The 17,447-nt window shown below is 49.5% G+C and overlaps 1 protein-coding gene across 5 annotated transcripts in view; it reads left to right on the top strand.

Moving 5' to 3' along the window:
• The window catches only part of SMARCA4 (SWI/SNF related BAF chromatin remodeling complex subunit ATPase 4), a 533,682-nt gene that overhangs the window by 92,402 nt on the left and 423,833 nt on the right, over nt 1–17,447 (top strand). For all 5 annotated transcript variants that reach the window (XM_085600653.1, XM_085600652.1, XM_085600651.1 and 2 more), the window contains exon 5: nt 16,629–16,727. In XM_085600653.1, the coding sequence (XP_085456779.1) occupies nt 16,629–16,727 (99 nt within the window). The remainder of the gene's footprint in view (nt 1–16,628; nt 16,728–17,447) is intronic.

The raw sequence follows: 17,447 nt of genomic DNA, 5'->3' as shown, positions 1-17,447 counted from the left end.
AACCTTGGTATCATCCTTGACAACAAACTCACAGTGAATAAACAGGTAAGTGACCTCATCCTGCTTCCTAATTTTCTGAATGCTCAGCAAAATGTTCAGATGGCTTCCCATGCACATGAGAAGCACTGTCACCCAGGCCCTCATATACAGCAGACATGACTATGGCAATGCACTCAACATCAGCATCTCCAACTAGTTCATTCAAACAAGACCATCCAAAACACCTTTGCCAGACTCATCCCAGAAGTCCCCAGTAGCGTTCACATCACTCCCCACCATATCGAACTACACTAGTCACCCATCCAGAAATAATGCCAAGTCAAGCTCCTCATCCCCACCTACAAAGCCCTCCACAACACTGGACCTGCGTACCTCAACAACTGACTTCAACACTACTATCCAACCATACAGCTACGCTCAGCCTCCGTCACCCCCGCATATGTCCCCCACAACAACAGAAGCCAGTCAGGAGGGTGCTTTTCCGACATCGCCGCCAAGACCTGGAATGAACTCCAACACACGAGAGCTACCTCTTCGCTACTCAACTTCCGGTTGAAACTATAGACCTGGCTGTTCAACTAAGAGCTCCACTCGACCTATGGTCCTGCTCCAGTGCCTGGATAACCCTCACAGGTGATAAGTCGTGCCATATAAAATCGACCTAGAATAACATAAAATAACATAGGGAGGTATGTCTACCCACCCACAAAAGAATAAGCCCATTCCTTTTCACAAAGAGAATTTATGCTTTGACTACTCGAGGTGATCTGCCTAGATATCACACAGTGGATCTTACAAAATAAAAGTAAGCACAACTGTTTTAGGTTCGAAGAAAAGTTGCTTTGGTTTCCATATAAAGGTCAGTTTAAATCTTAGAACATTTTTAGAGTGTTATCGGGTTGCAGGTAAGTAAAAGACCTACAAGAATAGCTGTTTGGAGTTAGAGCCAAGGTTCCACAAGGCTCAAGGAGGCACTCAAATCGCACCCCCAGCGGCACCAGGGTGGCAGAGTGCAGGGGCCCAATTTTAGCCAATTGGACTAGGGGGCTGTTGGTTAGGGGCTGCTAACGAGCAGGCCACTCAGTTGTGGGAGCAAAGCCCCAGCACCAGCACTGAAGCAGATGTCAAGAAGTCGCCAGGAGCCCTGTTGTTTCCATTGGAGATCTCCGGTTTGGATGAAATGCTGCAGGCTTGGTCAAAGAGATTTCCTGAGGGTGACTACCTGCAAAAGAGGTAAGTTGGATTGTTGAGGGTTGCCTGGACACCGTCGGTTGAGCCACCCAAGGCCGTGGGGTGTTGGGTGCAGGGGTGTCTTTGGGCGTCTGGTTTCTTTACCTGCTCCGGTCGTAGTTGGGGGGCCCTCCGGTTGAGGCTACAGGCGTCAAATAGAAGGTTGAGGCAGGCTGGGGATCACCAGATCCCAGGTCAGGATCGCTGGAGAGACCTCCTTGTGGTGTTGGGCCACTTAAGCTCAGGAGTCTGATGCGAAGTGGTGCAGAACCGGGGATTCAGCTGAATCTGGGGTCTGTGTTAGGGCCTTTGGGTGGAGCAAATCGGCTCATGGGAGACAGTCTGTTTGGTGAAGGCAGGGCAGGTGCTCTGGGTTCTGGATACTGCTGGCTGGTGGACATGTCAGAGTTTAGCTGGGAGCAGGTCGAAGTCGGAACAGGTAGATAGGGTTGGGGCCAATGCAGTTGTCGTCCTCTTTCTTTTTTAAGCATGGCTCTTCAGTCCTTCTTTCTTCAGTTTCGTATCTGAGGAGGCAAGGATCACAGTTGACCCTAAATACAAAATTTAAGAGCGTTACAGGGGGTTGCAGGTCCGGACCAATAGGTCCCTTCCTTGGGGTGAGTACACCCCCTATTATGCCACCTTCCAGTGGAAGGGGGGCATGAACCTCTCTCTAATTCTCTGTGTCCCCTTCATCTTGAAGGTATGGGCTTCACCTCGCCTCCTCCACCTAAGGGGTGGGGGTTGGCAAGCTGGGCACACCTCGCATCGTCACTTGGTTTTCCCACCTGTTCTCCCACCCAAAGTTAGGGTCAGAACCAGTGGGAGCCAGTTGCTGGGGGCAGCAAAAGGCAGGGTCAGCAAATAGGCGGCAGGCCTTTGAAGCTCACCCTTCGTTGACCCAGCCCATCCTAGAGGAGGAGGCATGACATCTCTGCCCAGGTTGGGCTTTGTTTCTGGACCCAGAGAATGGAGGCCCTCTACCAAGGGGTCCAGAAACCTGTCTGATGGTAGAAAATGGCGGGTAGCCACTCAGCCTGGACACTAGAGATAGGTCGTTTTTTAGGGGGCATCTCTAAGATGCCCTCTAAGTGCATTTGGCATTAAATACCACAGTGGCATCAGTGTGGGTTTAATGTGCTGAGAAGTTTGATACTAAACTTTCCCAGGTTTAAGCAAAGCCATTATGGTACTGTGGAGTAGTAATGACAAAATCCCAGACCATATACTCCTTATGGCTTTACTGCACTTACAATGTCTAAGAATGGACTTAGGCACTTTAGGGGTACAGGGCCCATGCACCTGTACCCTCACCAGTGGTATAGTACATCCTGCTAGAGGGGTGGCTTACCTCTACTATAGGCAGTGGATTGTAGGCAAGGCACACACCGATGTGTGCCATTCGACTCTTCACTTTTCTCTGCACTAAAACAAGCATCCTGCAATGGCAGTGTGCGTACACGGCCTCGAACGGTGGTACAATATGTGCTGCGATCCTTGGAGTCCTTCCTTGGTCACAGTGCCCTTGGTACCCAGGGTACCTTTTACAAGGGACTTCGTGGTTGCCAGAGAGTTGCCCATTGGGTTTGTAACAGTACAGGTTTAGGGAAAGAGCATAGGCCCTGGGTGCCTGGTTGGTAGGAACACAGGGCACACTTTGTCAAAGAGCATCAACATCAGGCAAAAAGTGTGTGTGTGTGTGTGTGTGTGTGTGTGTGTGTGTGTGTGTGTGTGTGTGTGTGTGTGTGTGTGTGTGTGTGTGTGTGTGTGTGTGTGTGTGTGTGTGTGTGTGTGTGTGTGTGTGTGTGTGTGTGTGTGTGTGTGTGTGTGTGTGTGTGTGTGTGTGTGTGTGTGTGTGTGTGTGTGTGTCCCCCTCCCCCTCCCCCTCCCCCTCCCCCTCCCCGCAAAAAGGGGCACTTTCCTACAAACCTGTACCGCATTCTCAAGCAATAATGTTATGCAACAGTGGTCCCCGTCACTTTTACCAAGATTGAAGCCTCCACTGGGTGTAAAATTGACTCACGCACTTGGAATTGGTACACTCAAATGGCTCATAAAACCATTAGAGGGGCAAACTTCAAAAGAAAGATTTTATTTTTTTTTCTCCTTCAAAATGGATGCTTTCTTTTACACCGTCACTCGTACACAAAATGTTCCCTACTACATCCGGGGAATGCTTAAGGTGCAGGCATAATATAGGAGTTTAGCGACATGTATGCTTTACCTTTCCTGCTCTTGTCCATTTTTGGAGGAAGTTAATTCAGAGGATCAGTCCTAAACTTCAGGTGGCTGTGAGAAAGTGCCATCTTTCTTGCATGGTATGCCCCCACTTTTTGCTAAATTGCTGAATGTACTTCGATTGAGTGTACCCTGGGTTCCTGCCAATCAGGTGCCCAGGGCCTATGTTCCTTCCTTAAACCACACAAACTCCAAATTGGCAAACCCTAGCCACATGTCAGCCCCTAGTAAATGGTACCCTAGGTACCCAGGGCCTTGTGGCCAGGGAAGGCCTCTAAGGGCTGCAGCACTCATTGTGCCACCCTCAGAGGCCCTGTACCCTTACACACACACTGCCCTTGCAGGCTGAGTGTCTGGGTGCAGGACAAAACAAATAGTCGACATGGCACACATCACTGTGTGCCATGCCCATCACCTACACTGCCAAGGCATATGTCAGCCACCCCTCTAGCTGGGTGCATTACGCCTATGGTGTGGGCACAGGAGCAGGAGCCCTGTGCCCCTACAGTACCCGGGTCCATTCCTGGGCACTGTAAGTGCAGTGCTGTCATTTAAGAGTGCATGGTGCTGAGAGCTTGTCAAACACGAGCTCCACAGCACCATATTGGCAACACTGAAGCCTGGGAAGTTTGGTATCAAACTTCTCAGCACATTGAACCCACACTGATGCCAGTGTGGGATTTAATGTACTAAGCACCCCAGAGGGCATCTTAGAGATGCCCCCTTACAGCTAACTTACAATCCACGTCTGCTCTGAGGCTGCCCAGGCTGCCACACAGCAGACACGTTGCTGGACCCCTGGGTGGGAGAGCCCCTGCAACAATGCACATCCTGGGTGAGGTGAGAAATCTCCTCCCCCAGGATGAGCAAAAGGGAAGCTTCAAAGGCAGGCCGCCATTTGGAGTTTCCCCAGGCCACTGCAACCCCCCACTCTGGCGGGAAGCTTGGCCGGAAACCCCATACAAGGACAGGGGATGTGCCAGCCTGCCCACCCCACCCCTCAGGTGGGGGAGGCGAGGTGAAGCACATCTCCGGGCTCTCGCCATCTTGAAGATGGGAGGCCCTACCCTATCAGGATTAGGCTACTGCCCCCCTCCCACAGGAGAGAGGCAGGATAGGGGGTGTACCCACCCCAGGACAGGGACCCATTGGTCCCTGGCCTTCACCTACCTGTAATGCCCCTAAATCTAGTATTTAGGGGCCCCCTGAACCTTCCTTTCTTAGATTCCAGATAGAAAACTACAAGAAGAGCAAGAAGAACAAGGACCTGCCCTGCAGGTGCTAAAAAGAGAAGAAGACACCAACTGCTTTGGCCCCAGCCCTACCGGCCTGTCGACTCTCGAACCTGCACCAGCGCGGCATCTCTCGTGGCCAGCAACCTCACCAACCCCGGAGGACCTGGCTACCCTTTAGCTCTAAGCCCCTGGGACTCCCACGAGTAGAGGCTCTACTCAAGAAACCCATTTGCTATCCCTGGCACCAGCCCGGGACCGCGGACCCAACACACTCTGCACCAGCCAAGCCTGGCCAGTGCCGGAGTGGACAAAGACCCTGAGGACGACCCCACGGCGACTGTGACCCAGAGTCCGGCACCCAAGGACCCCCCTCGACATCCCGGAAGAAGCCTGCAGCCTCAGAACCAAGTGCCACCCCAGCCGCGAACAACCAGAGGGTAAGATTCCCGACGTCAAAAGGCACCCCTGCACCCGGCGCCCTGCGGCCCCCTGTGCCCAATCCCAGGTTACCCACCTAACCTACAACTACCCAACTTACCTCTCGAAGTGGTGGTGGCACCTGAAACATCCTCGTCCCCGAGCCTGCAGCCTTTTTCCAAACCGGAACATTCCCATTGATTTCCATTGAGCGCCCGAAGGCTCAAAAGCACCCTGCACCCAGCCGCCCGAGTGGCCCTGGCAGTGCCCTCTCTACACTAACCTACTTCCCCACTTGCCCTGAGTAAGTGACCAGGAGCCCAGCTCCCACAGCCGCGTGGCTTGCCAGACAGCAGCCACCAACCAAGGCCCCCCTATCCCTCATAGGATAACATTGTGCCTAACTTTTCAAAACTGCAAAAATTCACCAAAAATCAGCCAAGTGACAAAAACGAATTTACTCACCTGCTCCCAGGTGAGCTCCCAGTGCTGGATCTTGGTGCCCAGCCCTGACCCTGAAAAGTGTTCACAACTATACTTACCTCTAACTCATTTTTCTCCCATAGGAAACCATTGTCTGCTTTTCTGTGAAATTTCTTCTAAGTGTCTATTTTTGCTAATTTGAAATATTCTTTTAAAATCGTACCATTTCTGCAAACGAAATTACTTACCTGCTTTTGATAAGGACCCCAGTCCTGGGTCTAGGCACCCAGTCCTGGATTACAAAAGTAACGATAAAGTACTCTACCTGCAATGTGAATTTCTTGCCATAGAGATCCATTGAATGTTTTCTTTGAAATATTTTCTAAGTGCTAACTTTTGAAATAGCTAAATATTATTTAAAAATCATTACAGTTATTAAGTCGACTTTCATCACTTGATTCTGAATACTGACCCAAGGCTGGTTCTAGGAGCCAGACCTGGAATTCCAAAAGTAATCTGAAAAGTAATTTATTACAAATAACCTGAATTTACCATTGAGCTCAATGCATTGTTATGTTTAGGAAATAGGATTGTTTATTGCAACCAACTGTGATTGTTTACACAAATTTATTGCTTAAGACAAAAGTATTTATATTCAACCTCTCATTCTGAGAAAGTATATTTTTACCCCCTTTGTGGTTCTAAAAATAAAACAAGCATATATTTTATATATACAAACCATTGGCCTAGAGTTCAGTTATTGAGTGTGTGAAACCATTTGCTGACTGAGTGTGTACAATAAATGCTTTACACTGTCCTCTGGTACTGCCTTACTGCTCGACCAAGCTACCACTTTTGAGAGTAAGGTCATACCTAACTTTGACCTCTATCAGCCTCTGGGGGACTGTGGACTCTGTACACCCTGTACCTATTAGGGAACAGTATATGCAGAGCCACTTTCTCACAGTGGCCATGACTCCAGATCCTTTTTGGAATGTCGATAGCAGCAATCTTCTCTGTACGGCAACAGCTTTAACATAAACATTTTTATAGCATCTCTAGTGGCTAAATCTCTAATATTACAAAAGCTGAAAAGTACAGAATTTCCTTCTTACGATTTCTGGCTAAACAAAATCAAACAGGTTAAGTTGAATGAATGACTTTATGCACAAAGAGTTGTGGCACTAAAGAAATATCAGGATATCTGGGATAGTGAACTTAGCCAATACCTAGATAATGCTAATGACATAATTCCATTGATATTTATTAGAATAGTATACATGAATTTTTGGTAAAGGAGAGTCATTGTGTTCGAAGCATGTGTGCTGTAGATACACATGCTGTGCATAAGTCCGCCATCTAGTGTTGGGCTCGGATGATTACAAGTTGCTTTTATTCCAAGACGTTTTCTTGAAGTCACAAGGTTGTGCGACTTCTCCTCTTGGTAATATTGCGCATGGTCATCAACCCCATCTTCAGATTGTTTTTTTCTGCTGATGGGTTTGGATGTAATCTCTTGCACTCCACTTCGAGACTCCTGCGAACAACCTATCGGTTCTCCTATAGCTCTCCAGTTGATGTTATTGTCTCGATCACGTAGTTCATTGCATCTGAGTGCTCACCTTTCTGTGTAGCGGGTCTCGAACACTGCGTGCCAAGCCTGGCTGAGCTCCCTTTCTCCTTTTCAGTGTCCTTCGGAGAATGACTTGCTGATGGAATGAACTCCGTTCCGCTTTTGTTCGAAGTGTCATTCTTAGAACCCCTATACCGACCAACACTCCGTTTGCAACCTATGCCTCACGCCTGATCATCGAGAAGACACCTGTGAGGCCTGCAAATCTTTTTGATCAAAAAAGATCCATCGAGATCGACATGCCCGACGCCACGAAATGCAATGCAGGCAAGCGGCCGATGATTTGGACATCTTCGTCTGCAATAGGACGAAGATGAGGAAGCTTCAGCGGCACAAGAGGAATCCCTCTCTATTTAAGATTCCGATTCAGTCTCAATATAGTCTGGACTCAGCCACACTCAGCCGGCACAAAAGCATCAGACAGTGAGTACTACTATCCCTGATCCAAAGCCCAAATCGGTCTAGACCGAAAAAAACTGCTCACGGTCCGCAACTGCAAAAAGGCCATGGAGCGTACCGAAAGAATGAATCGGAAGTCTCGTCCTTGGGCTCGGCTCTGAAAATTCAGCCTAAAGCAGGGGCCTCCCTCTCTTCCATATTTGCCCCTACAACGCTTTGACCTTTGCTATCTGCACCGAAAACAAAAACTGGTTATTTCGAATCAGACAGCTACTCCGCCTAAGTTGAAGCGCGCTCCCATGCGCACTATCGTCCAAGGGAGGAGTCACCTATCTCGTGACCAAAGACTTCTTCCGAAGACAACAACAACCTGCAAGCATCCGAGCCCAACACCAGATGGCGATCTTATCCTAAGTGTGTGGCTCTGCAGCTCTACATGCCGAGAACAGATGCATACTGGTAAGAAGCATATTCCTTACCCGTAACTTGAATTTTCTTCCATAGGAAACCATTGACTGTTTTTCTGTGAAATTCTTCTAAGTGTCGAATTTGCAAGCTTATAAATATTAGTTAAAAATCGCCTGTATAACTTATACGCAGTTTCTCAACTGCTTACAGGTGGTACACTCGTGTTGGATCCAGGATCCAACACTGACCTAGAAAAAGTAACCATAACCCTCCTTACCTGCTAAGTGAATTTCCTCCCATAGGATAACATTGGTAATTTGATTAGAAAAAGTTTCTAAGTGTCAACTTTTAAAATAGCTAAATATTGCTTAAAAAGCACAACAGTATAAAACATTTAAACCATAAAAAGCACAACAGTAACTAAAACGTATTTACTTACTTGTTTCCAAGAACTGTCCCAGGACTGAATCTAGGATCCAGTCCTGGAGTTAGAAAAGTTATCCTTAAAGTAATCAATTGCATATAACTTAAAATTCCCATTGAGCCCAATGTATTATTTTGTTTGAAATTGTGTTGCCTACTGCAACAAACTGTAACTATTGCATTCCAAGTCAATTGCCTCTTGCAAAGTATTCAACTAAAGCCTCTCGGTCTGAGAAAGTATATTTTGATACCTATTGTTGGTTCTAAAATAAAACAACCATATATTTTTATATACAAACCATTGGCCTAGAGTTCAGTTCTTGAGTGTGGGAGACCATTTGCTGACTGTGTACAACAAATGCTTTACACTGTCCTCTGATACTGCCTTACTGCTCGACCAAGCTACCACCTTAGAGAGTAAGGTTATATCTAACTTTAGCCTCTGCCAAACCTCTGGGGGCTGTGGACTCTGTACACACTGTACCTTTTTGGGAACAGTATGTACAGAGCCACTTTCCTACAGTTACTCAGAACAAATCATAAGTTCCTTCCAACGTTCATTTCCAGCTTTCATATTAACCAATCCATTGAAATACCATTTTTTTTCCTGCGACCAGATTATGTTGCAGGCAGAGCATTACACACATTCGATGTTAAAAGAGCACTAATGTATTATATTGACAGAACTAAAACATTCACAGGACTAAAACATTCAGAGAGACAAAGCAATTATTTATTGACTTTCATCACCTCATAAGGGATAGGCCATTTCAAAATTAGGAATTTCAAGATGGCTCATTGAATGCATCCAAACTTGCTATACAAAACCTAAAATACTTTTACTTGTTTCCCCTAAAGGAGCTTTTAGGGCTTTTTTAGGAAACATTCCCATTGCTGACAATTGCAAAGCAGCCAAGTGTTCCACTCCACGCACATTTACAAAACATTATTGTGTGGATGTCTTTGCACACCAACAAGCCAGTGTTGGCCACGCAGTCTTAAGGACTCTCTTTACAACAATTGCAGCCCCCACAGGTTAACCACTGCCTAGGAGGAGGGACTACTTTACAGTCTATGTACAGCATATGTATCTATAGCACACATGCCTCAAACGGATATTACTTACCATGTAAGCATCTGTTCTTGGCATGTAGTGCTGTAGATTCACATGTGCCATCCTCCCTCCCCAAAACAACCAGTGCATGTTGCAGTTCATATACATTATATACTTGCATCATACTATTGCATGGCCATCACATTGCTATACTTAGCACTATAACATTCCGTAGTAGGGGTATCTCTGTTATAGTCATAATCTAGTGAATAGTCCCGCCCATGTGCGTGGACCCCGGAGCAATAAAAAATAATCTCTAAAAGGTGACAAATCATGCAGACCTGCATACACCTTTAAGAGAGAATTTAATTTAAAGACAGATAATGCAGCCTATACCCACAGGCTACACTGTCCAGTACTTCAACTAGAATTCCACCAACATCCACAAACAGCACTGCCTGTCTAGTTTTTCTCCACATAGGAAAAAACCCTGCCTCTACCAGCAAAAGCCTCTGGAATGATAGAGAGGAAGGAGTGGACAGACAAGCCCCATAGGCTGCCATTATGTGGCTTGGAACAGGATACTGTGCCTTTAAGAAAACTTTCCAGTTTTCCAGAACTTTCCCCAGTATCCCAGAATGCCCAGCAGGTCCCATTTACTTTCAGTTCTTTTTTCCGGCCCCTGCTAGCAGGACCCTGGAGCATTGAGCTCTCCCCTTTCAAGGGTTTAATTGAGATTTTGGCAATTTTTGTCATTTTTTCTTGTGTTTAGTAGCTGGTACTGTCAACATGCCTGGCTTGTTCGACAAGTGCCCGGAATGTGGTCGAAAGAAGGCTAAAACTGATCCACACGAGGTGTGCTTAGGTTGCCTTCCACAGTCCTACGTGCCTGAAAGCTGTACCATCTGCCACTCGTTCTCTGCAAGGACCCTGAGGGACAGAATGAAGATCAGGCTTCAAGTTCTGGAGGAACGAAGACTGAAGGCACCAGGTGGGTCTGGAGGGGCTGATTTGGCCCATACTGAGGCCTCTGGGGGGCTCCCCAGGGGCAGGAAGACCAGTAAACGCTCCCACTCCCCGTCGACGTCGAGGGCGTCGACGGCGACGTCGAGGAGGATGACCACCGTCTGTTCGCCGTCCCCCCAGGGCTCTGGGGAGAAGCGGCGTCGACGATCGCCGTCGAGGGACGTGCATAGGCCGCCGTCGACTACATCGGCGTCGTCGGCGACGACGCCGTCGTCGGCCCCGTCCAGCGGTCGTCGTCGAGATGGGACCCGGCGTCGGCATTCGCCGTCGAGGGATCGCAGCTCGCCGTCGATGAAGAGGAGAAGGAGATCGACGTCGAGACGCTTGAGGTCGCCGTCGAGGCGAAGGTCGCCGTCGCGAAGGTCGCCGTCGAGGCGAAGATTGACGCCGAGGAGAAGATCGGCGTCGAGGCACAGGTCGCCGTCGAGGCGCAGGTCGGCGTCGAGGCGACGATCGACGTCGAGGAGAAGATCGACGTCGAGGAGACGATCGACGTCGAGGAGAAGATCGACGTCGAGGAGAAGATCGACGTCGAGGAGTAGATCGACGTCGAGGAAGAGAGAGTCACCGGGATCGGTGTACTCGGTGGTGTATACGCCGCCGCGGATGCCTCCGTCGCCTCCTCCTCTCCCGCCGACGCCGCCTCCACTGCCACCACCTCCACCTCCACCGCCACCTCCATAAACACCTCCACCGCCGCCACCTCCACCACCGCCACCTCGGCCGCGGGTGCTGCCTCCGCCGCCCCAGCCTCTGTCGCTGCCACGCACCCCTGTGGGGCCGCCGCCGGTTCCTCCGCGGTCGGTTTCCCTTCCACGGTACCCGACTCCGCCGCAGGGGACCCCGAAACCACGACGCCCACGGTCTCCTGGACCAGCGAGGCCGGTGGACAGGCCGAAGCCGAAGAGGTCGCGCTCCCGCTCTCACAGGAGGAGAAGATCACGGAGCCGTGGACGGTCTTCGTCGGACTCAAGACGACGCCGTAGGAGGTATAGGTCCAGGTCGCGCACGCGCTCCTCGGACAGAGGTCTTTCCCCGACGCTGTCGGACTCCCCGGGGACGAGGGTGTCTCCGGTGGACGACCTGGTGTCTTTCCAAGAGGTGCTGTTGCGAGGGGCGGCAAAGTTGGGTATCACGGTGACGGTTCCAACACCCACGACGTCCGTGATATTCGAGACGCTTCATAAAAAACACCTGTCTCGCCCCCTACTGCCTTTGGTACCCGGACTGGTGGAACCCGCCTTGGAACTGTTCCTTACTCCCGCGACGACGAAGGCCGCTCCTTCCAGGCTCATGAAAAAGTACAGGGCCCCGGAGTCGGATCCGTCATTTCTGAGAGTGGACCCGAAGCCGGATTCGGTGATAGTGACGGCGGCAAGAAAACAACATGCGACCGCCCCGGCCTCCACGGTTCCACCCGACAAAGAAAGCCGCTGGCTGGATTCTGCGGGCAGGAAGGTGTGTGGCACCGCCGCCACCACCATGAAGGCGGCGAGTGCAGGGGCTTTGTTGGGCCGTTACGACTGGGCCCTGTGGGAGTCCCTGCAGCAATATGCAGACCTCCTGCCACGGGACAAGAAGGAGGACTTCTTGGAGACGGTGCGCGAAGGCATGCTGGTGTCGAATCAAACGATCAGCGCAGCGGCGGACGTAGCTTTATTGGCCGCCCACGCCTACTGTCACGGCGTCCACCAGCGGCGTCATTCGTGGTTGCGCCTGACGTCCCTCAAGCCAGAGGCGCAGCAAAGAGTGGCCAACCTGCCCTTCTCGGGGGAAACCCTGTTCGGGAAACATGCGGACGATGAGATGGCCCGCATGAAGGCTGAAGCGGAAACCCTGACGGCCGTCGGGTTGGAGAAGGCCGAGAAAAAGAAGCGCCCGTTCCAAAGGAGGTTCGGATCGTCGGGCAGAGGGCGAGGGCAGGGCTCGGGACAGCAGCAGCCACAACAGCAGCAGTTCCGCAAGCCCTTCCAGAAACGCCAGAGGGGTAGAGGAGGCCAGCAGGCTACTACCACAACCAAGGGCCCGGCCGGGTCTCGGCCCTGAGCGGTTACTTCCCCCTCAACCGTTACCCACTCCAGTGGGGGGAAGCATTCAATTTTTTCCGGCAGAGTGGAGAAAAATTACTCAGGACAAGTGGGTGCTGAATATTGTTTGCAATGGATACAGTCTTCGGTTTATCAGCCCGCCTCCAGCGATTCCGCCGGTCAGCTCTCGATTCCAGCTGAGAGAGCTCCAGGCGGAGGCAGACATCTTGTTGAGAAAAAAGGCGGTAGAAGAAGTACCTCTGTCTCAAAGGGGAAGAGGTCTGTACTCTCGGTTCTTCCTCGTTCGCAAGAAGGACAAGAACGAGTTCAGGCCCATTCTGGATTTGAGGCAGGCAAACAAATGGATTCGCAGAGAGAAGTTCCGTATGCTTTCGTTGCACCAGATTTACCCTCAGCTGCAACGGGGAGACTGGCTCTGTGCCATAGATCTACAGGATGCGTACTTCCATGTGCCCATAGCGAGGAAGCACAGGAAGTTCCTGCGATTCCAAGTCGGCGCCAATCACTATCAATACACAGTACTGCCATTCGGGCTAAAATCTGCGCCCAGGACTTTTTCAAAGTGCATGGCGGTGGTGGTGGCACACCTGCGGAAGAACAAGGTGTTTGTCTACCCGTATCTGGACGATTGGCTGATCAAGGCATCATCCTTCGCGGAAGCGCAAGAACACTTCCGATGGACGTGCGAGCTCTTGCACAGGCTGGGGTTACACGTCAACATGTCCAAGTCGGTCACGACTCCGGTCCAGTGCATACAGTACTTGGGGGCCTCCATCGATACGCGGTCAGCAAGCGTGTCTCCTTCGGAGGAGAGACGGTTATCACTCCTTCGGAAGGCTCAGGACCTCAGGACTGCTCCATCGACAACAGTGCGGAAGGTGTCATCTCTACTGGGATCGATGGCCTCCTGTATCTTCCTCACGCCTCACGCTCGGCTGCACATGAGACCACTGCAGGAGTGTTTGGAGGATCAGTGGGATCAGAGGACAGGCTCTTGGGACGACAAGATACGCCTGTCGCTGCATGCTCTTCAGTCTCTGAAGTGGTGGTGTTCGGCGGAAAACCTCCTCAAGGGGGTTCCCTTCCACAAGGACATTCCCACGACGAGTGTCGTGACGGATGCGTCTCTCCAGGGCTGGGGAGCGCATTCCGGGGACTTGCAGATTCAGGGGAAGTGGTCTGCTTTGGAAGCGACGTACCACATCAATTTCCTGGAACTCAGATCTGTCTTCCTGGCACTGAAGGCCTTCCTTCCGTCCTTCAAGACCAACTCGCTGCTGATACAGACGGACAATACAACCACGATGTATTATCTCAACAAGCAGGGGGGGTCGAGATCGCGCACTCTGTCGCAGGAGGCGCAGGCGATCTGGCGCTGGCTGCTGCCCAGAGGACTGACGATTACGGCCACGCATCTGCCAGGGGTGCAGAATGCTCAGGCGGACGCCTTGAGCAGGCTGATTCAGGAAAACCACGAATGGGTCATAAACGACGAAGTACTAGGAGAAGTCTTCGCAAGGTGGGGGACTCCAGACGTAGATCTGTTCGCCAACGCCGAAAACAGCAAATGCCGAGACTTCGCATCCAGGTACTACCAGCGGGGGACGCTGGGGAATGCGCTATGGATCGATTGGTCGAACAGCTTTCTGTACGCTTTTCCACCCATTCCCCTGATTCCGGCGGTGCTCATCAAGTTGTCCCAGTCCAGGGCGCGGATGATCCTGATCGCCCCGGAGTGGCCCAGGCAGTGGTGGTTCACGGACCTTCTTCACCGGTCTCTCCTTCCTCACATGCGGTTGCCGTGCAGGCCGGACCTTCTCACGAAGTTCGGGGGGCGGATGGCGCACCCCAACCTCTCGTCTTTGAGTTTGGCGGCATGGCTCCTGAAATAGTGCAATATGGCCATCTGAATCTACCAGACGACTGTATGGACATTCTGAAGGAGTCTAAGCGACCTTCCACTAGAACATCCTATGCTTACAAGTGGAAGAGGTTCTGTATATGGTGTAAGTCCAAGAACTTTGATCCTACAACATGTAAGGAAGATGTCATCCTTCCATACCTTTTACATCTGGCGCAGTCTGGCCTTAATTTCCATTCCATTAAGGTTCATCTGGCTGCTTTGACTGCTTACAGGAAATGCCCTTCACAGACTTCCTTCTTTCAGATCCCTGTGGTCAAGGATTTTTTGGAAGGCTTGAAGAAAGTGTTTCCTCCCGTCAGACTTCCCTCGCCTTCCTGGGACTTGAATGTGGTGCTGTCCAGACTGATAAAGGAGCCTTTTGAACCCATTCACAAGGCTTCATTGCAGCACCTATCCTGGAAGGCGGCGTTCCTAGTGGCCATTACATCGGCCCGCAGGGTGAGTGAACTTCAGGCATTATGTTGTCAAGAACCTTATACTGTATTTCATGCTGCTAAGGTTGTGATGCGTACTCACCCTAAATTTCTCCCTAAGGTTATCTCTGATTTTCATGTCAACCAGACCATAACTTTACCTACGTTCTTTCAGAATCCCTCTTCGCCAGCGGAAAGGTCTCTCCATTCCCTGGATGTTCGGAGGGTGTTGAAATTTTATCTGGATAAGACCAAGGATATTCGTAGGTCTGACCAATTGTTTGTTAATTATGGCTCAGTCAGGACTGGTCTTGCGACCTCTAAGCAGTCCATTTCTCGGTGGATTGTGTCCTGCATACAATTGTGTTATCAAAAGGCTAATAAGACCTTAGGGGGTAAACCTAAGGCTCATTCCACCAGGGGCAAAGCTGCCACGACGGCTTTGCTGCGTAATGTTACGATTGCAGAAATCTGTAAGGCGGCCATACCTTTGCTGCGCATTACTGTCTGGACACGGATGCCAGGGCAGATGCTGAGGTTGGGCAGGCTTCGCTGCGAAATTTGTTCGCACAGTAGTGGTAGTGTCTTGTGTGTTCTCCACCGCTTTTGTTGTGTGGGGATGGGCTTGCCATTCTATTCACTAGATTATGACTATACACAGAGATCCCCTACTACAGAAGGAGTAGTTTCTTTTCTGTAACTCCAGTTCTGTAGTAGGGGTATCTCTGTTATAGTCATAAGCGCCCGCCCTCCTCCCCGGTGGAGAGATACTTATTCATATGTAGAATGCTACAGGTCTGGCGTGCTACGCCTTCAAAAAGAACTGAAAGTAAATGGGACCTGCTCGGCATTCTGGGATACTGGGGAAAGTTCTGGAAAACTGGAAAGTTTTCTTATAGGCACAGTATCCTGTTCCAAGCCACATAATGGCAGCCTATGGGGCTTGTCTGTCCACTCCTTCCTCTCTATCATTCCAGAGGCTTTTGCTGGTAGAGGCAGGGTTTTTTCCTATGTGGAGAAAAACTAGACAGGCAGTGCTGTTTGTGGATGTTGGTGGAATTCTAGTTGAAGTACTGGACAGTGTAGCCTGTGGGTATAGGCTGCATTATCTGTCTTTAAATTAAATTCTCTCTTAAAGGTGTATGCAGGTCTGCATGATTTGTCACCTTTTAGAGATTATTTTTTATTGCTCCGGGGTCCACGCACATGGGCGGGACTATTCACTAGATTATGACTATAACAGAGATACCCCTACTACAGAACTGGAGTTACAGAAAAGAAACTACTCCTTCTCCCCTACCTATGGCAAAACAATCTGAAGATTGTGTCGATGACCATGCGCAATATTACCAAGAGGAGGAGTCAATGAACCTCGTGGCTCGAAGAAAACGTCTTGAATCAAAAGCAACTTGCAATCATCCGAGCCCAACACTAGATGGTGGACTTATGAACAGCACGTGAATCTACAGCTCTACATGCCAAGAACAGATGCCTACAGGATAAGTAACATAATTCCTATCTTCTATATGTAATAGTTTTTGTTTTTTTGTTTTTACACTAGTGAATGGACTGCTATTCAGAAATGTTCAATGACTGTTTCTTTATATGTATTATCAGCCTTTTCTACCTGATTAAATAAAATATATATATTTTTAAAACGTTTGGGTTTCTAAGGGAAGCTTGTAATGCTGTTTCTTGTGAGACTGTTTTAGTAAGTCTGTTTTACTGTGGTGTGATTGTCACGCTCTGTTATGCAGGTATGACAGGGCCCAACATGCCACCTCCTGGACCTGCGGGAGCCCCTCCAGGAATGCCTGGAATGCCCACTGGAGGTCCCCAAAAGCCTTGGTCTGAAGGTTAGTCTCAGTACTGTAATAGAGCACTGATGTTGGGTCTGGGACTTCACTGTCCTTTATTTGTTTTTACCAAACACCTCTTTCCCTCACAGCCTTCAGTTTTGCACAAAGTTTAGTGGGGTGAACCTTTTACCTTTCAGTTCATCCACTGTTTTTTTATTTTATTTTTCATTGAGTTAAACATTACAGCAACTGAAACCATCAAGTTACATAAACATTTGGTCTGCCAGAAGGAATGTTGAGGTCTGTTCGATTTAGTGCAGCAATATTTCACATATATCCTGTTTTGACATAGATTTAATTTGGTCTTTTACTGTGACGCACTCATTTCACTTGTCGCTTCAGTGGCTGAGGTACCTAGATGTATTATTCGCCTGCATTGTCTGTACCTTCTCTTTTCGTTTTGTGAACATTGCCTGCTCTCAGAAATTCTAAGCCTACCTTTCAACCAACGCTACCTCTTATTTGTTTGATTTCAGTAACAAATCAACATTGGCGCAGAAAGGTTTTGAAATAAAATCTCACAGATTAACAACATAAAAAATGCCAAATGGAACAACTGTGGACTGTAGAGCTGCTAGAGTCTGCTGAATGAAAAGGCTTTAAATATGCGAAAGACACACCATTTCTTTAAGTTTCTTCAAGTAGTTCAGTGAGCATGCAGTTACTTTTGAAGAGAAGCTATCTTGTTAGACAATTACTGTGAAACTGGTGAACTGG

Source organism: Triturus cristatus, chromosome 4_2, assembly GCF_964204655.1.
Source record: "Triturus cristatus chromosome 4_2, aTriCri1.1, whole genome shotgun sequence".
Lineage (NCBI taxonomy): Eukaryota > Metazoa > Chordata > Amphibia > Caudata > Salamandridae > Triturus > Triturus cristatus.
The sequence above is the reverse complement of the archived record's forward strand: the minus strand, read 5'-3'. Positions and strand labels throughout refer to the sequence as shown.